Source organism: Rutilus rutilus (genome assembly GCF_951802725.1).
Source record: "Rutilus rutilus genome assembly, chromosome: 18".
Classification (NCBI taxonomy): Eukaryota; Metazoa; Chordata; class Actinopteri; order Cypriniformes; family Leuciscidae; genus Rutilus; species Rutilus rutilus.
The window spans coordinates 20,025,441-20,043,810 of NC_140231.1; the positions used below are offsets into that span (position 1 = coordinate 20,025,441).

The 18,370-nt window shown below is 35.8% G+C and overlaps 2 protein-coding genes across 3 annotated transcripts; one reads left to right on the top strand and one right to left on the bottom strand.

The window, feature by feature from the left end:
* Positions 1–366: 366 nt before the first annotated feature.
* Positions 367–5,929, top strand: skp2 (S-phase kinase-associated protein 2, E3 ubiquitin protein ligase). The gene is made up of 10 exons (XM_084386446.1): positions 367–740; positions 1,517–1,752; positions 2,952–3,066; positions 3,147–3,290; positions 3,396–3,530; positions 3,797–3,895; positions 4,477–4,604; positions 4,688–4,739; positions 4,831–4,938; positions 5,059–5,929. The coding sequence occupies exons 1-10, from the start codon at positions 727–729 to the stop codon at positions 5,258–5,260; spliced, it is 1,233 nt and encodes a 410-aa protein (XP_084242572.1). The 5' UTR covers positions 367–726; the 3' UTR covers positions 5,261–5,929.
* Positions 5,895–17,715, bottom strand: nadk2 (NAD kinase 2, mitochondrial). Of its 2 annotated transcripts, none has more exons than XM_084386445.1 (12): positions 16,749–17,715; positions 12,451–12,539; positions 12,272–12,360; positions 11,581–11,662; positions 11,090–11,173; positions 10,323–10,459; positions 8,749–8,836; positions 8,458–8,553; positions 8,319–8,374; positions 8,163–8,216; positions 7,559–7,682; positions 5,895–6,690 (listed from the first exon to the last, which is right to left on the bottom strand). In XM_084386445.1, exons 1-12 carry the CDS (start codon positions 16,983–16,985, stop codon positions 6,555–6,557), a joined length of 1,272 nt encoding a protein of 423 aa, XP_084242571.1. In that variant the 5' UTR covers positions 16,986–17,715; the 3' UTR covers positions 5,895–6,554. The 2 variants fall into 2 exon arrangements, with proteins under 2 accessions (XP_084242571.1, XP_084242570.1); XM_084386444.1 differs by having other exon boundaries at positions 8,458–8,601.
* Between the last annotated feature and the right edge of the window lie 655 nt (positions 17,716–18,370).

The window sequence follows — 18,370 nt, forward strand, 5'->3', positions numbered from 1 at the left end:
GAAATGAGTGCATGGGATATACAATTATATTTAGATTCAATAGAATAGACTGATTCAAACGCTTATTTTTCCGCGGTATTTTCCCGCGATCATGCAGACATGCACTGATAATGGTATTACCCATTTTGAAAACGGTCAAATTTCTTTTCATTTCTTGCGAAAACATGTGTTATGAAAAGACTTTAAAGAAAATTCAGTGGAATTTTATTATTAAATGGCTTTAATCGTAATTACTGCTTATACTGTCCATGTTACATCTTAAGTAGAGATCATAATGTTTTTTTTTACTTGTTTCTCCCTTTGCAGGCTTGTGTTGGTTGGTTGAGTCCATCACGGTAAAGAAAGATTGGGAGTCTACCACCTGATGATGAGCTGTTGCTGGGAATCCACAGAGCCACAGGTTTCTAGTGCCTGTATCTGTGTGATTTTGTGCATCAATTTTATTTTATTCTAATCTGTTTTAAATTGTACTTTGGAATGAAAGTTTTGACATGGGACAAACCGTATGGTGGTGTTTAGTCCTCCACAGTAGAGGGCGGCAAGTCAATATCCATCCGCTGTCAGAGATGCATCACTTCCGGCCAGCCACATTCCAGCCAATGGCATCGCAGCAGGACAGGCGGTCTGCAGGCAGGTTTAAATGCGCCGCCAGCCAGTGGGGAAGGAAGCCTGGCTACTTCTAAAAGTTGGCAGAAGTTAATACTTTAGTAACGTTACGAAGTCAATATGTCAAACGAAAGGTAATAATATTTATTTTCATGTAGCAAACCTGAATTCTGATTTGTATTTTACTAAGCGCGTATTTCCTGAACATAGAAACGTGTGTGTGTGTGTTTCTGTATACTACTTTGGATTCTCCCTCCACTTTGGTGTATTTTATAACTTGTATAACCTTTTTGGTGCATTAAAAGAAGCACTTAACACAGTGATAATCTTACTAGTTAAAACAGGACTTTAGATCTCTAGTGCATAGTTCTACTGGACGCTTTTTAAAAATACATTTTAGTCGAATGCCAAAATTATTGTTGGCGCGCGCCACCAGTTGTGTTGTGACGCGCGAGGATGATTTTTTTCACCAATCGTGAATTTATATTAGCCAGTTTAAATCGTGAATTTTCTTTGTATCTATTTGATGGTTTAATTGGTTCATATATAGTGTTGTTTTTCTAAAAGGCATATTAGTATGGGGGCTATTTTTGGTATAGAGGCGCTCGCGACAAATGGCGGGCATCACAGAACTTGTAAAGTGAGCGTGGAATTTACATTATACAAATAATCAAAAAAGTTGGAATCACTCAAATATCTCAAATATTACATATTGTGTAGTGAGAGATTATGCATACTCGTTTTATACATTGTAACGTTACAGATTACATAAATTCAGCCTACAACAATCTTATGTTTTGGAGCTCGAGGGAGTTTCATGTTGCTTTCTGCTGCTAACGTTACCTCTATGAATATCCTTTTGACAACAAGAAATGGTGGTGTTGCTTAATGTTTCCTTGATTTTATGTAGGCCGTTTCAAGAACTGAATGAGAATTTGGAGGGATCCTTGTGCAGGCCTCTGAGGACTAAATGGAAAAGGCGGCCCGCCGGCAGCGGGGGTCTAGACACAGAAAACACTCCAAACGAGCTCATCCAGCAGTGGTCACCTCCACACAAAAAGCCCCTGACTTCTGCAAAAGGGAAAGAAAATGAGGAAAACGTATTTTTTCTTGCCAGACGCCCCAGAAAAAGAAGAGAATCATCAGGTTTGTGACTGATAATCTTAACCCTATAAAGCCTACTGTATCATATTTGATACATAAATTTCTAAAGTGTCTACTCTAAATGAGCAACATGATCAAAACTGCTGAAGAACCTGTTGTACACAATCTATGTCATGCATTTTGCCCTCTGATTGATAGATCATACTTTTTAGTAAGAACAATGTGTATAATTGGTTGTGGTATGTCTTTTTGGTGTGAAATCTTTAAAATGATTATTATAAAGTAAACTTATCCTCCCTGTTAATATTTCAAGATGAACATTTACTAAACTGATGCAACTTGGGTTTACTTGATTATCCATACTTTTTTTTTTAAGAAAAAAAGGGTAACCCTTTATTTTAGTTATTTTGTTACATGTACTTACCATAGTAATAATTAAAGTAAATAATTCATAATTACATTACATGCAACTAACATTCAACCTAACCCTATAGTAAGTACATGTTTTTGTTATTACTCCGTACTTAAATATATAATAACAATGACACCTTAAAATAAAGTGTAACTAGGAAAAAAAGCATTTCGAAGTGTATCAAGTATAATACATCAGGCTTTTAAGGAATGTTTATTTCTCAATTATCATTCTATTGCATCACATCATTTTGACATCACAATTAAAAAGCAACACCGCTTTGATCATAAAACTAAGCTTTGAAATATTTGACATTTTAAGGAGGTACTGACACCTAATTCTTATATGCATTTTATGCAAGTAGTCTGAAAATCTCATCGTACATTACAAGCTTTTAGAATTTCATCTTACTTTTTATAGTTTGATACTGTGCCAAGTTGCATATTTGGGCCTCTGAATAAATGTTTTCACTCGTACACGTGAGCTCTATGTTCTCACAGTATCAAACTATATGGTCCATAAAAGCCTGATGTATCAAATATGAAAAGAAACATCTAAGATGCACACATATGCAAACCTTTTAAATTGTATTTTTTTATACAAAACAAAATCCTGGCTATTCATGCCTCAGACTTTACAGGTTTATCTGAATGGAAACATGTTTTGTCTTGTGTATAAGTGCTGTAAAGGAAAATGGGATATAGTTGCATGAGAGAACTTTTTATTAATACCTTGGAAACTACAGACAAAACCCTAGTACTTTAATTGCTCATAAGATTAACTGTGTGAGCAGTAGAGGGCCTAATTTGATTTCTTGCTCGTCCCTCAGTAGGCTTGTGTTGGGACAGTCTACCTGATGAGCTGTTGCTGGGAATCCTGTCTCGTCTCTCACTTCAAGATCTCCTCAGGACGTCACGGGTCTGCAAGCGCTGGCATCGTTTAGCGTAAGTCCAGTGTTGGAAGTTTGGAAGACCACTGATCGCCCGTGATATAAATACTAATAGTCGGAACTCTGCGTTTGCAGGTTTGATGAGTCTCTGTGGCACGGTGTGGACCTGGTGGGAAAAGCTCAGTTAGATGCGGAGCTTGGGCAGGTGCTCTCAGCTGGGGCATTGAGGCTGCGCTGTCCACACACCTGCATCGGTCAACCCACTTTTAAAAGTACAGAGTGAGTAATGTGTGTTTTCATAGTGCCACAGTTAAGATATGTTGCGTAATTCCTGCTGTTATTGCTGTCTTGCATTGGTCATTTTCAGTGCTGTTTGAATTACAGGAAACTTCGCATCCAACATCTGGATTTATCAAACTGCACAGTGGAGACGTCTGTTCTAGAAGACATCCTGTTTCGCTGCAGACATCTACAGAATCTCAGTCTCGAAGGATTGGTGCTCTCTGATAGTATTATTCAGTAAGTGATAGTCTAAAAGCCATTTTGCACGACATCTTATCCGTAGATTTTTGGTGCGTTCAAGTCGTGTCGGAAGGATCGTATTTACGAGTTGAACGAAAATAAAGCCACCACAAAGTTGTAAATACCAGTGGGGAAACTACGGATGTCTGCCAAGCGATCATATTTATTTCTCTTTGTAGTGTATTTTGTAGAATTGACACATTTAATGGGAGTTTTGTTGCATTTAGGATTCCTTAAACCTTTTTTATTTTGCTTTCTTGCAGTTCTCTTACTCAAAATACTGAGCTTGTCCGGCTGAATTTGTGTGGCTGTTCTGGCTTCTCTCCTGAATCTCTGGCTGAGATGCTGAAATCTTGCACTCGGTAAGATTAACTGATATACAGCTTTGTTTGGGGTTGGTGAGGTTTTCAGAATGTTTTTGAAAGAAATCTCTTGTTCTCACCAAAGCTTATTTAATCAAAAGCACAGTTAAAATATTATCACAGTTTAAAATATATATTTTCTTTTTTTATTGTATTTTAAAATGTACTTTGTTGGAAAAGCTGAATTTTCAGCATCATTACTCCAGTCTTCAGTGTCACATGGTCCTTCAGAAATCTGTTGTGCTGCTTAATATTTTGAAGAAACCATTATACTTTAACTTTATTTCAGGAATCTTTGTTGAATAAAGGTCAAAAGAGCAGCATTTATTTGAAATTCTTTGAATAAATAATATAAATGTCTTTACTTTCACTTTTGATCATTGTAAATTCAAGGACAAAGTATTTTATTATTATTATTGTTATTAGTAGTAGTGGTATTTAGCCTGAGGAGCAGAATTTTCTGTCTTATGTTGACTTTTTTTATTTATTATTTATTTAATTTTATATGTTGATGTATTCATTATCAGTAAAGGTAGTTTTTGACCCATTGTAAAGCCCACAACATCTTTTTCTCAATCCAGAATTGAAGAAATGAACGTGTCGTGGTGTGACTTCAACAATCTTCATGTTCAGGCCATTGCTAACAACATTCCCTCCAGCGTCACTCAGCTGAACATCAGTGGTTATAGACAAAACCTCATCATGGAAGGTGAGGAAAGCATGGAATTTGGCTTTGTGAATTTTTTTTTTTTTTTTTTTTTCAAAGATAATTTATACATTTTTGTGTTTCAGATGTCAAAGCTATAGTAAAAAGATGTCCAGACCTCACAAACCTAGATTTGAGGTGAGTTTGTGATTTGGGAAGATGATTGTGGATCAGATGCATAATAGCACACAGCAGAAGGTTAACATATGGTCATGTTTTATCATTACAGTGATAGCGTGCTTGTGACGACAGACAGTTTCCTAGTCCTGCAGCAACTTTCCTCCCTGAAACATCTGGGACTAAGCCGTTGTTATCAGATCCACCCAGCTTCTCTCATGTAAGATATTGAGTTCAGAAAGAAAAGACAACATGGTTTCTCTTCCGAGTGCTTTTATGTCTGTATATAGTCTACATACAAGCAATCAATTTTCTTTCTCTTTTTTGTTCCCCTCTACAGAGACTTTGAAAAGTTTCTAAATTTGCAGACCCTGGAGGTCTTCGGGCTCATACAGGACAGCTACCTGCCCATTCTTTGTAAAGGTCTACCGCACATACAGATCAACACACAGCCTTTCTCCACTGTGGCACGTCCCACCTCGTCATCAAGAAAAGATCGCACGCTTTGGGGAATGCACTGCCGACTCATCTACAAACATTAATGTTTTTAATCCAGGATGATTACAGGGTAAACCAAATAGATCAGTATTTCTCTTATTGTCACCTAATAATTGTGGTTTTAAAAATGTCTTAAACATCACTAGTAAGTCCTCTTGTTTTATATTGTAACAGTTTAAATTTTGTGAAGATGACAATTGTGTTATAGGTCCTGACAATCTTGAATTGAGTGGTGTTATGTTGCAGCAAAGATCATATCTTATACCACAACCACTCTTATTTTGTTAGTGGTATATTTTAACAGTTTGGTACCAATAGCTGGTAAGTTTTGAAAATGGTGAGTTTTACTAGATTTGTTGCTTCAGGTGAAATCTAGAATATATAGTAGGTTCTATTTGTAAAATGCAAGATCTGCTTTCCTGACAAGATCAAGTACATTTCCAGTTTTACTATAGAATTATCAAAGGTCTAGTTTAGTAATAAGAGAATGATTTTATGGTTGTTTTATACCGTTTCTGAATTATTTTACCATACAAAAGCATTACACCAGGTGCTTTAGCAGCAGAGAAAATATTGTGAATCTTCCATTTTTCTGACCAGTTTTAATATTGGAAAACTTGAATTTTGTACAACTTTGACATGTAAATGTAATTTTATGAATTGTTTACATAATCTGAATTGTAAATAAATGTTTTGCTTTTTATTTAAAGTCATCCTCATGTGAGTTGATCTGTTTCACAAGTCACACAAAATGATACTTTCCAAGTGTAAATGATGCATTAAAATACATAAATGCAGACATTTTTAAAAACTGAATGTAGTTTTACAAAATTCTGACATGTTTTGAATGAGCTTTTTGTACACCTGATGGAGAGGAGTTGGACTCCGCATACCTCAAAAACAATGAAATATCAAGTTTCTTTTTTTTCTCATGTGTTGCCATTTCAGACTTCTACATAATACTTTTGTGCATGTTTGGCACAACAGTGTTCAATATGTATTATAAATAATCTTGTCAACAAAAAGTTCCAATCACATTTCAGTAACATGGGCATTTCTGGGCCATTGTTTAAATAAAGCAATAGTGATGTGACACTTGACAATCTAATGCTGATGTTTCTAGGGACAATTTGAATGTTCATTTCTAAGGGCTGCAACCAAAGTGTCATTTAAAGAAGCATACACTACAGAAGTGTGAAATATGTACATTTCATCTGCAAACCTCATCCCTTAAAACTCAGTGCTTAAATAACACAATGTCCATCTCAAAGTCTAAAGACAATCATTCAGTCCTTAATATAGAAGTTCATGGAGCAACAGTTTGATGTATCAAATGATTTAATCAAGAATGACAGTTCGCAACAGGTCGTCCTCATTTAAGCTGATGGTAGCAATGGCACCATCATTAAACTCAAAGGACGTCCCACCATCCACCACCATGCAGGCATCCCAGCACCTTGAGCGGACACAAACCCTATAGAAACAAGCACGTTAGCGTTAACGTTATCACAGAATATTTAACAGCCTTTTAGTCAAATATATATGGGCCTGGTTTCACAGACAGGGTTTAGATTAAGCCAGGATTATGCCTTAGGACATTTAAGTAGCTTTTATAAACGTGTCTTATTACTGGTGTGCATCAAGTCAAAACAGTGGCACTGACATATTGTAAGAAATGTCAGTGAGCTGCTTTCAGTTAAAACAGCTCAAACATGCAATTTAGTCAGGGACTAGGCTAAAGCCTTGTCTGTGAAACCAGGGGTATGAAGAATTATTCACTTTAAAATAAGGTTTGATTTGTTAACAGTTAATGGATTAGGTATTATGAACTAACAATAAACAATTTAACAACCTACAATCTATAAATTTTACGAATATACTATTGTTAATTAATGTATTATGAACAAACATAAAAGTTTTTTTTTTTTTTTATATATATGTAGAAGTTAACCTTAACCAAATTTAATATTAACTCTTTCCCCACCAATGTTTTTGACAATTTTCTCAAATTGTATGGCCCTAGAATATTTTGTTGTATGAATATCTAAACATGCAATACATCAAAAACAGACTCTCTGCTTTTAAACAACAACAACAACAACAAAAAAATTCGAATGTGTTTTGATCAGGAGATTCAGTGCTCTTTCAAAAGGTGTGTAATAGCGCCCCCTAGCGTATAACAGTGACAATATGGAACACTGGAACATTCCATCAATGGCAGGGAAGCGTTTTCTCACAAATGACAGAAATTTCCATCAACGGCGGGGAAAGAGTTAATATAATAATGCAGATATTTTGCAACATTTAACTAAAGTAGTGAGAGGATAGAAATGAAAACGTACTTTTTGGCAAAACCTCTTTGTCGGCTATTGGAAAATACTCTGTTGACTATAGGCTCCCTTATACTGAAGAAAAGTTTGTCCTCCTCTGGGCCGAAGATTAGAGACTCATTGTATGTTTCAGTCACTGAACACAAAGAGAGAAAATTATTTAAATGGCAGAATATTCATTTTATAAGTTAAATAATTTAACAGAATTAAAACTATAAAAAGTCATTTTAAAATACAAATTACACTTATTTACGAATACAATTAAAAAAAATAAAATAATTCGGTAACACTTTACAATAAGGTTCCATTAGTTAATGCATTACAAACATAACTAACAATGATCAATACATTTGTAACAGTATTTATTAATCTTTGTTAACGTCAGTTAATAAGAATTCAACTGTTTATTGTTAGTCCATGTTAGTTCAGGGACATTAAATAATATTACCAGACACAACATTTGATTTTAATAACATTAGTAAATACTGAAATTAACATCAACTAAGATTAATAAATGTTTTACAAGTATTTTTCATTGTTAGATCATGTTAACTAATATAGTTAACAAAGGGAACTTTATTGTAGTGTTATATTGTATATTCTATTGTGAACTCACCACTCGCGATGAACTCCCGATTTAGAGGAACATCCAAACCCGTTTTTGATTTTCCTAAGATACAGAAAACATCTAAATCATGTTTGTACTGACTGTCGATTGTAAACTGTGCTGTCATAGCATACGTTTATTTTTGTAACTTTTTGTGTTTCTAACCTATTCTAAGGACATCCTCCACGGCCTGCTCCACAAGCTTATTAATATTGTAGGACCTGGATGAAGGAAGAAAAATGATTTGGTAACAACAATATAAGATCATATCAGATCACTTCAGTCAAGCAATGCTTTGACTCACCAGGCTTTAGATCCAGTTCCAGTGCAAATGCTGAGCCCTGAGCTCTTCTGTTTCTCCCACGGCCCGTCATCAATGGAGATTTCATAGTACGAAGCCCTATGAAGCGAGAGGGTAAGATGGGGTTTGAAGGATTTATACTTCACCCTGTGGCAAACAGAAATCCACAAGTAAGGGGAGATGGGGGGATGCATGAAGTGAAGGAGGAAACGTGGTTGATGAGGTGCAGTGTCCTTAGGACATGGTTGGCGACTGGTTCCACAACATCACAGACAGGAGGGCAGGGATATATACCTGGAGGACAGAGACTCCCCGATGAAGATCTCATTGAGCCCTCGGACAGGGAGTAGGTGAGGCCTTTTAGAACTGTCGTGTGTCGTACCTGTCGCAAAAGTATGATATCGTTGTTGTCTCCTCTAACAATAGTTAGGAGTTAGTAATGATGGAATTAGTCTGATTTTCACAGCAGAATGGTAGGACTGCATGAAACATGAAATGCCAGTAGACATGAATGTATTGGGGAATTTAACAGATACATATTTTCAAATGATACCAGTAGGTGCATTAACATTATCAGCCTTAAAATACTAAAAATAACTCAGAAACTAAACTAAAACTAATCAAATGAAAATGAAACTGACAATAAAATCAATGTACTATAAATTCAATATAATATAAATATAATAACCCTGTTTGGATGAACCTCACAAAGAATTTTTTTTAAAAACAACATTATACACACACTACCATTCAAAAGTTTTAGATCCGTATGATTTTTATGAAGTGTCTTCTGCTCTCCAAGGCTGCATTTATTTGATCCAAAATACAGCAAAAACAGAATTATTGTGAAATATTTTTTTCATTTTAAAACAACTGTTTTCTATTTGAATATATTTTAAAATGCATTTATTCATGTGTTGGCAAAGCTAAATTTTCAGCATCATATGATAAAAAAAAAGAAAAAAAAAGAAGCTTTTGTAACATTATACACTACCGTTCAGAAGTTTGGGGCCAGAATTCTTTATTTTTTATTTTTTAAAGAAATGAATACTTTAAAATACTTTAATACTTTACTTCAGCAAGGATGCATCAAAATGATCAAAAATTATTTAAAAAAAAGTATAATGTTACAAAAGCTTTCCATTTCATATAAATGCTGTTCTTCTATTTATCAAAGAATTATGAGGGAAAATGTTTTTGTACACAGCTGTTTTCAACATTGATAATAATAAGAAATGAGCATCAAATCATCATATTAGAATGATTTCTGCACGATCATGTGACACTGAAGACTGGAGTAATGATGCTAAAAATTCTGCTTTGCCATCAATATATTCAAGTAGAAAACTGAAAATTGAAATTGAAAAAATATTTCACAATATTACTGTTGCTGTATTTTGGATTAAATAAATGCAGCCTTAAGAGCAGAAAAGACTTATTTTAAAACATCTATATTATAAACATATGCTGTGCTGATTTTCATTACTGTACTACAGTAATGAGAAGGTTTTTTTTACAATACAATAATGAGACGTTCTGGGGAAAATGTGCTTGAGTATTGTTGAAAATAAAATAAAAATTACAAATGAAAAGATTAAATATACACATACATATATACTGTATATATATGTGTGTGTGCATGTTATATATATCATAATACTTTCTGCAATAATTAAGCACCAAAAATCTCATTATTTTATTGCAAGAAAATAAAAAAACCTCATTCACATTACTGTAATAAAGTAAGACAAATCATCCTTTCTCCTTAATTTTGCTCTGAAATATGAGCTGAACATTTTTGCCAGTATTTGTGAGATGCAGTAGAGCAGCAGAGGAGAGTGTTTGGTTGAGATAGTAATGTGTAGTACGGGACTCAGTCTCAGTGGTGATCCGGTGTGCTTTGCTGTGCTGTTCCAGGCTCAGCTGCAGCTCGTGCAGGTCCACTGGAGTCGGGTTGATCCCGGTGCCCTCCAAGTACATACGGATACGCTGACGCCACTGCCACCTGGTGAAGATAAAAGGGGAAAATATTGACGGCATAAAGCAGGCACAATGATGATTAGAATGAAACAGGTGACTCCAAAAATGGGTAGATCTTAGCAGCTCTGAAGTGGTCAGGTTCAATCTTGCTAAATAGCACTTAAACTGTCGGTAACACTTTATTTTAAGGTGTTACTACATGTACTTACTATAGTAATAACATTAAATTATGCATAATTACCCTAATCCTAACCATAACTCTATTGTAAGTACATGTAGTTAATTAATATAACTCAGTACTTATTTGAGTAAGTACAATGTAACTATGTCACTTTAAAATAAAGTGTTACCATATTAATAATTTAATCTTTTCTCTTTTCTTCTCCTTTGTTTTTAATATTTTTTTTAATAAATTTTTATTAGAATCAAATTTTTTATTTGACTTCTTAAACATGTGTTATGATTTTATCATTATTTTGTATTCCTTTTTTAAATGTAAAGTACTCTGAATTGTGAATTGAAATGTGCTATATAAATAAAACAGTCTTTTGCAGAGTGCTTTAGCAAGAAGCATAGAAGAAAACAACTGATTGCAAATTGGATTATGTAGCAAATTGGATTACTGCCGAAGCAAGAGTAAATAAGAAGAACCTACCTGAACTCACCCTTCCTGAGTTTCTGTAAGGCCTCAGAAAAGGCTTGTGTATAGTGCACAGGTAAACACAGGTGGCCCTCTGACCTTCATATACAAAAACACATGTACATTATGAAACAAATAAACTTGGTAAGACTTAACTTATAGCCTTTAAGTATAATGCATTATAAAAGAATTTTAATGCATTAATTATGCCATGTAATGCACCTTATAATGCATTGTATGGTCTCATGAATAATTGTAACCACAGTTCTGATACATTATAATACTTATCTATTCATTTAACAGACCTGTAGAAAGTATAATGCATTGAAACACAACCAATTTCAGAATCTGCAAATATTATGATACATTTTAACTTGGTAACAATTATTTATGAAAATATATAATGCATTATAACATTATGAACACCTTTATAATGCATTATGGATAAGGGCTTTAAGTAAAGTGTTACCATAAACTTAAACTCACTATAGGCTAGTTTTTATTACCTTTCTGGGTCTGTATTGACCCCCAAGACAGGTTTGTTCTTATCATACACTTTACTGGCAACAAGTAGCATGGTTCCATCACCTATGAAATAATGTCTGTTAGAATTTTACACACACACGCAAATAATATGTAAATGCAGGGCCTAAAATTTACTTTTTGCCAAACCTGCCAATGGCCGGTGACTTTACCGGCCATAATTTTTTTTTTTTACCAGCCATAAAACAGATTAATCCTTATTAAAGTTACAGAAGTTATTCAGCCAAGATGAATGATTGTTCTTATATTAGAAATATTAGGCTGCTAAAACTTTAAGAGTTTAAGAATCAGTATACTGTTTATTCACTAAAGACTCTTAAGTTTACATGGATACTTCCCAAGATGGGGATTTTGACATCATTTTGTTTGAATATGTCTTTTCAAGTGCAAACAGATGTGAAAGAGAGCTTCTCACATGTTCTCCACATTCTCACAATTTTGCATTGTTAGAATTTTTAAGAATGTTACCGGCCAAATGACGATTGACACGCTTCATATATATATGCCAACACAGATTTTTGCTTGCATTTGGCGAGGGTTAATTTTAGGCCCTATATATACACACTTGCATAAAGTCCTGTGAAACCATCTCTCAAATGTCAACTGGTGCACAATTAAACAATCAAGTATAAAAACCAAACACCTGAGCTTTACCTCCAGCAGAGATAATGGCATCGGCCCATCGTACTGTGTCCTCGTCATATTCTCCTCTTTTTACAATGCGCACCTCAATCCCCTGTTTCCTACAAAGATGAAAGGAAAGTCTTGTTTGAAAATTGTTTGAAAATTATTTCAAATACTGTCAGAATTTCCATTTTTGAGTGTCATCTTACTGTAGACTGTCCACAATCTGTCCAACATTAAAGGTGTGTATATTGTGTCTCTCCAGAAGCCCACTGTAACTGGATCCTTTTAGGGCAAGCTGTGATGACAAGATGACGACAGATTAAATATCATAAACAATGTATTGCTTCTTGAAAATATCATCACTAGTCAAAATAAACAGTCTTTTAACATTGTGTGGAGTTAGTTGGACTCTGGACTTCTTAATACAATTTTGCTGCAGGCATTGTTGGTGGACTGTTAAATACTCTAAGCCCATTTTGCTTGCTACTGAATTGAGCTAACAATAGTACCAACAGGAAAGGGTGGTAAACTATTAACAGACTTCTTTTGTTGAGCAGTATAATTAAACACTGTCAGAAAACAGAAGGCAAAGTAAAAGTAAAAAGTTTTAGGTAAAATGAAAGTTAACCCCTACATATATAAATATTTTAATGAAGATATTAATATTTATATCTAATAGCTAAATATGAATGTCTTCAGTAAACATATAGATAAAGGGAGGGGAGGAGAAAGTGAGGGTGGTTCCAGAAGTAAAAAAAAAAAAAAAAAAAATTCTCATTTTAACATGATCATGTTTAACAGTGGTATTCCTGCTGATAAAAATGTCATTACCCATGTTAATAAAAAAGTAACAAGTAAATCACACCAAAAGAACAGAGTGCAACAGTCAGGTTCCGGAAATACAAATCACATTCATTTTCTCCATCTGGGAATTTATTTTGAACGTTAACTTTAAACCTTTCAACATAAACCTACTATGAACTACATAGCCAAGTTGTTAATCTATGATTTTGTTAAAGCCATCAGCCCGCATTTTTTCAACTTATTTTTTAAATAATCATATTCAACAGCAGAATTCCAGGTGAAAATGAAGCACTCCGTTCATTTTGCCCATTATACCTTTAAAAACAGACCTACTCTGAGCCCACGGTTGTTAATTGATGTTATTTAGTGTAAAATAATCATGTTTAACAGTGGAATAGGCTCTATGTACGATCGCTTCCGCGTTTTGTCTCAGCCCGCCCAGTTACATCCGGTGCTGCGTCGGAAGCCGTTTTTGCATTCGGTGGAGATAATGGTAAATTACCCTCGCTGTTTACAAAAACTTCCAGCGGTTCACGTGAATGATGTTAACAATATTGTGAGGCAGTTAGCTGTCACACCTAAGAGGAAGAAAGAGAAGGGCTTTAAATTATATATTTCGAGCTACATCGACAACTTTGAGGGTGAGTATTCTCTCATATCATGCGAAATCCGACTAGCGAATCGGTTTCTAAAAGCGTTTTTTCTCCGTTTCTGAGAAAATTAATCTTATGAAAGTTTTGCCGCTAGTACACAGAACGCGCTATGCGGAAGTAAAGACGCTGACTGAGATTCTACCGGAAATACGTCAGCAGCGTTCGTGTTCGTATTCCAAGTGAAAAACTACATTACCCATGATACCGAAAATTACACCAATCAGAGAGACGAAAAAAACACAGGCCAAATAAGCGCTTTAGCTCCGTCCACTGCCAATGACGTAATCGAGTCGATCTCGCTACGCTCTAAAAATACTTTAATGTTTGTATGTATGAATATATATTTAGTCTTATATTCAGTTCAGTTATATTACAGTTCAGTAAGGAAATTTACAAATGACATCATCACCAACTGATAGATTTTGAATGGCGAGAATTGTTCATGTGTTTTAAAGGAAACTTTAATCCTTAACATCTTAAAATGTGTTTTAAGATTATGTAAAAGTTAATGCTGCTTGATATTGCAGACTGGTATTTCTTACCTAATGTAGTGGCTTAATTATAAACACGCTGTTTTGTACCGCAAACAGTTTTACCATTACCGGCACTTTGTAATTCTTCTCGTTATTTCCCTATAGCGGCTAATGAACTGGAAGTCATATTGCAAATATTACAAAGTGTGACATTAAATAGGGTATAAATCACTCGTTTTTCTAAAGTAACACTGTCCAACAGTGACACTAGCAGGTAAAGTTACAGCTGGAGTTCGTGTCTCTCTTGCCTCCCCTGAGCCCATTGAGTTTTAACAGACCCACCTTAAGCGTGCGGTGGGTTTAGTGGGGGGTAATTGACAATGAATGAGGGAAAGTCATGCGAGAGGCAATGCCTCCATTGAGCTATGATTGGATATGATTGGTTTGTGCGATAAATCCCGCCTCTTGTTTTCGTGCGCGTTCACGAATCAGTCTGAATGAACAAAATGATGGCGTTGATGGGAAGACTAATTAAAAAGTCAGTAAACAACTCAGTCAGACATCACCGCTTTATGTCACATCAAAATCAAACTTGAAATGGCCAGAAAACTTAATGACTCTGGGAGTTTTAGCGAGCGATCAGCTTGGTGAAATTAAAGGTAGGCCTACATCTTGTCTGTGACCAGAGTTTACTGAACATGACTGATGATCCAAAAATAAGTTGACTATTAAAAAGAACAGCTGAACATCAGTTCACAAATAAAATATATTGTTTAAATTGTTACTGCCTTGTAAATTGTTATTTTGAAATAAATGTAAAAAATGCTTAAAAACACTTCTGGAGATTTTTTACTTGGTTTTAATAACTAGAACATTAATTAAATTTTTAATGTAAAAAATACAAAAAAAGATTTGCATTTGGTTTTTTTTTTTAACCAGGAAAATGTGACAACATTAAGTGTAACTGGGACATGATTTAGAATTTTGCCTCCCCAAATGTATAAATAAAGCCAACCAGGGACGTGCGGTCAGGGTAGGCAGGGTAGGCAGTGCCTCACCAAAGGAAATGTTGACATTACATTTATTAATTCCAAGAACTTTATTAATTCACCACATTATTAATTGCATTTATTTTATTCCAAATATTAATTTTTGTAACAAAAAATTTCAGGAATACACATATAATATACTCAATTTGCCATTGTTTGCTCCTAAAACCATTGTTTCATGCAGGAAATGCAAGGCAATGGCCATTGAGGCAGAGGTTAGCAGTGCCTCTTTGGTCCATAGAACGTAGTTTATGTAGGTTTGCGCATGCGCAGTCAGTTCTCATGCTGTCTTGAATTATCAACATTGAGGCAGAGACCGAGCTTGCTTCATGTCACGTGATCCACTCGCTCTCACTCAATCCGCGCTTCCCGATCTAGCAGCGCCTAGCGTTGGCTGTCAACAGGCCCGGGGTGGGTAATCGGGAGAATTCCCGGTGGGCCGCTTCACTTTTAAATTTTCTTTTTTCACATTTGTCACGTTAGTTACATTAGGCTACACACGTTCGGACGTTCCGCATTCTGACACCGCAGCGCGCAGCCTCTGCATGGGTTGTACCATGTGAGGGAGTTCTCCCCTCCCCTCCTATAGAGTTGGTTGGGTCCATAGCCCGTCTTTTCCAAAACGTTTTCTCAGGAGTAGGCTACCGCGGCACCGCCGGCGCCTACCGATAGCTGGGCCGGCCCTACTAACGCGTCAGGGAGGATGGATGGGAGGAAGAGGCCAGGAGGTATGGAAGCTTGTTTCCGCTACAGAATAAAACATTTTAAAAGATAATTGCGACTTTTTATCTCACAATTGCGAGTTTACATCTCGCAATCTTGTCATTATTTCTCAGAATTGCGTGAAATAAAGTCGCAATTGCGTGTTATAAAGTCAGAATTGCGAGATATAAAGTCAGAATTGCGTGAAATAAAGTCGCAATTGCATGTTATAAAGTCAGAATTGCAAGATATAAAGTCAGAATTGTGTGAAATAAAGTCGCAATTGCTTCTTATAAAGTCTAAGTGAATTATTATTTAACCTTTACATTATTTGTTGAACCATGGCATTAATACAAACTACAATAGTGACTAGGCTGCTTGTCAGTTCGCTGACACCGCGCCGCCTCCCTCTCTTAACGTTAGGGTTCCCGCACAAAACATTTGTTTGTTGTATAAGTCATAAGATAGATGTGTCCATTAATTTGATTATTAGATTTGTTTGTGCATTAGCCTCACATATGACTGACTTTGCTGTATGCAGGCAGCGTGATGATGCCTGATATGAACTTGGGTTGCTACATTAACCGAATGAATATATAAACATATATGCCACATTGATAGGTCACAGCCTACCCATGACAAGATTTCACCGCACGTTACTGAAGCCAACAGTATGTAGTTATCATTACTTGAAGATACTTTTATGTCCGTTTTAATACAGCACCCGCCTTAAACGTTCTGTAACAAGATAAACCGGTGTAACGTTATTTGATCAATACACAGATAAACAGGTGTATTCACCTCTTCACAAGCGTCTGCTTACCAGCTGTTTTAGATCCTCCTCCGACAGTCCCGCATATCGATAGCTCTGCTGCTCGAATTCATATCGTGTGGTCTTAGTCACAACCGCCACCTTCGCAGGTTTGAAGCCACATTCAGCTTGCGAAGCAACTTTACACGCGGTGGTCTGATGAAAACACAGACGACTACAGTAGCTCCCAGTGAAACCCGCCACTATAGGATTTCCATAAAGAGTTTTCCTCAAAGCTCGGGATAGCATTCTACTACCGCAAAATAATATTGGAGAAATGGTCAGGTGAAAAAAAACGATTTAATGTAGAATTTTGCAGCTCTTGCTGTCATTCAGGGCTTGAATCCTGTCCTGTTCAAATAGACAGACCACCAGTCAAAACTACTTTTCCAGAGCAAGTCATTAAAGGGGCTTTATGAGCTTGAAAATGCTGGAGGTTCTTGGCTAAATAAATAAAATCAACACAAACTTCACTAAACACACACACAACTGATTTATCTATGGGGTTGTAAGGTTTGCAAGTTAATGTAACCAGCAGCATTCAGAGACTCGCAGGTCACCTGATAACAATGGCAAAGCACTAAGCACCTAATCTTTCTAAACCTACGAACGTGATCTGACTAACGTTAGCTGGTTGTCGGCTACTGGCTACGCAGTGTTGGACGCACAGAAGGTCACATTTGCTGAAGGTTTCGTGAACGATGCCCTTTCTAGGTGTACGTGAACAGCTAGCTGATTACAGCTGTCAGTTTTAGCGTGTCAAACTGTCCACCAACTCTAACTCTCCAAGCGCAGTGACCAATCACATCCCCGTCTGTCTGCCCTACGACGGAGAGCGCGAGTCTAAGCGATCTACAGAAACCTGAAGTTTACCGTCTACCTAAATACAGAACTTCAAATCACAAAGTTGAGGCTAATAAAAACATCAGATCCCACACTCACACATGCCGCCATCTTTAAAGCACGTAGCGCTGACTCTGTGGGCGTGGCTTTGAATAGACGGGTTTTGTGCTAGTGTGCCCATTCTTCACTCAGTTCACTGGCGCCCAGCGATACTAATACATTCAAAACCAGATTTTAATACATCGTCCTATCCATTTCATAAAATATTTAAAATAGACGAACCCATGAGGATTGTTTTACACTGTATCACTGGCGTTTCCATAGTTGATGACACTACACAATTGTTAATTTTGCATGGAAAGTTTCATTTGCATAAAGCAAAAGTAACAGCCATTAAACCCTGTTCTAGATGTTTATTTTTTCTAATATTATAATTATTTGTAGATTCAAAATGTTTCATGACATATTATTAGTGATCAAGCTGACATGTAACATGGAGTGTGTAGGACTACAACTCTTAGGCTATATTGAAAAGAGTAGGCTAGCCTACTCTGTTATAATTTATGCTGAACTCAAAGTTTGTAATGTATACCCCAGTTGTTATTATGTACAACATATATCATATTATAGATATGATTTTCCTATTATATTAGATGTCGTATTTTTGTTGGCCAAAACCTGGAAACAAATTAGCATTTTAGCACCATTTTAGTCTCAAAGCTTATGGGAAAAATCCTATTAGGTGTATGTTGAGGGAACAAGAATGCTAACTTCCGGATTAACCTACAAAA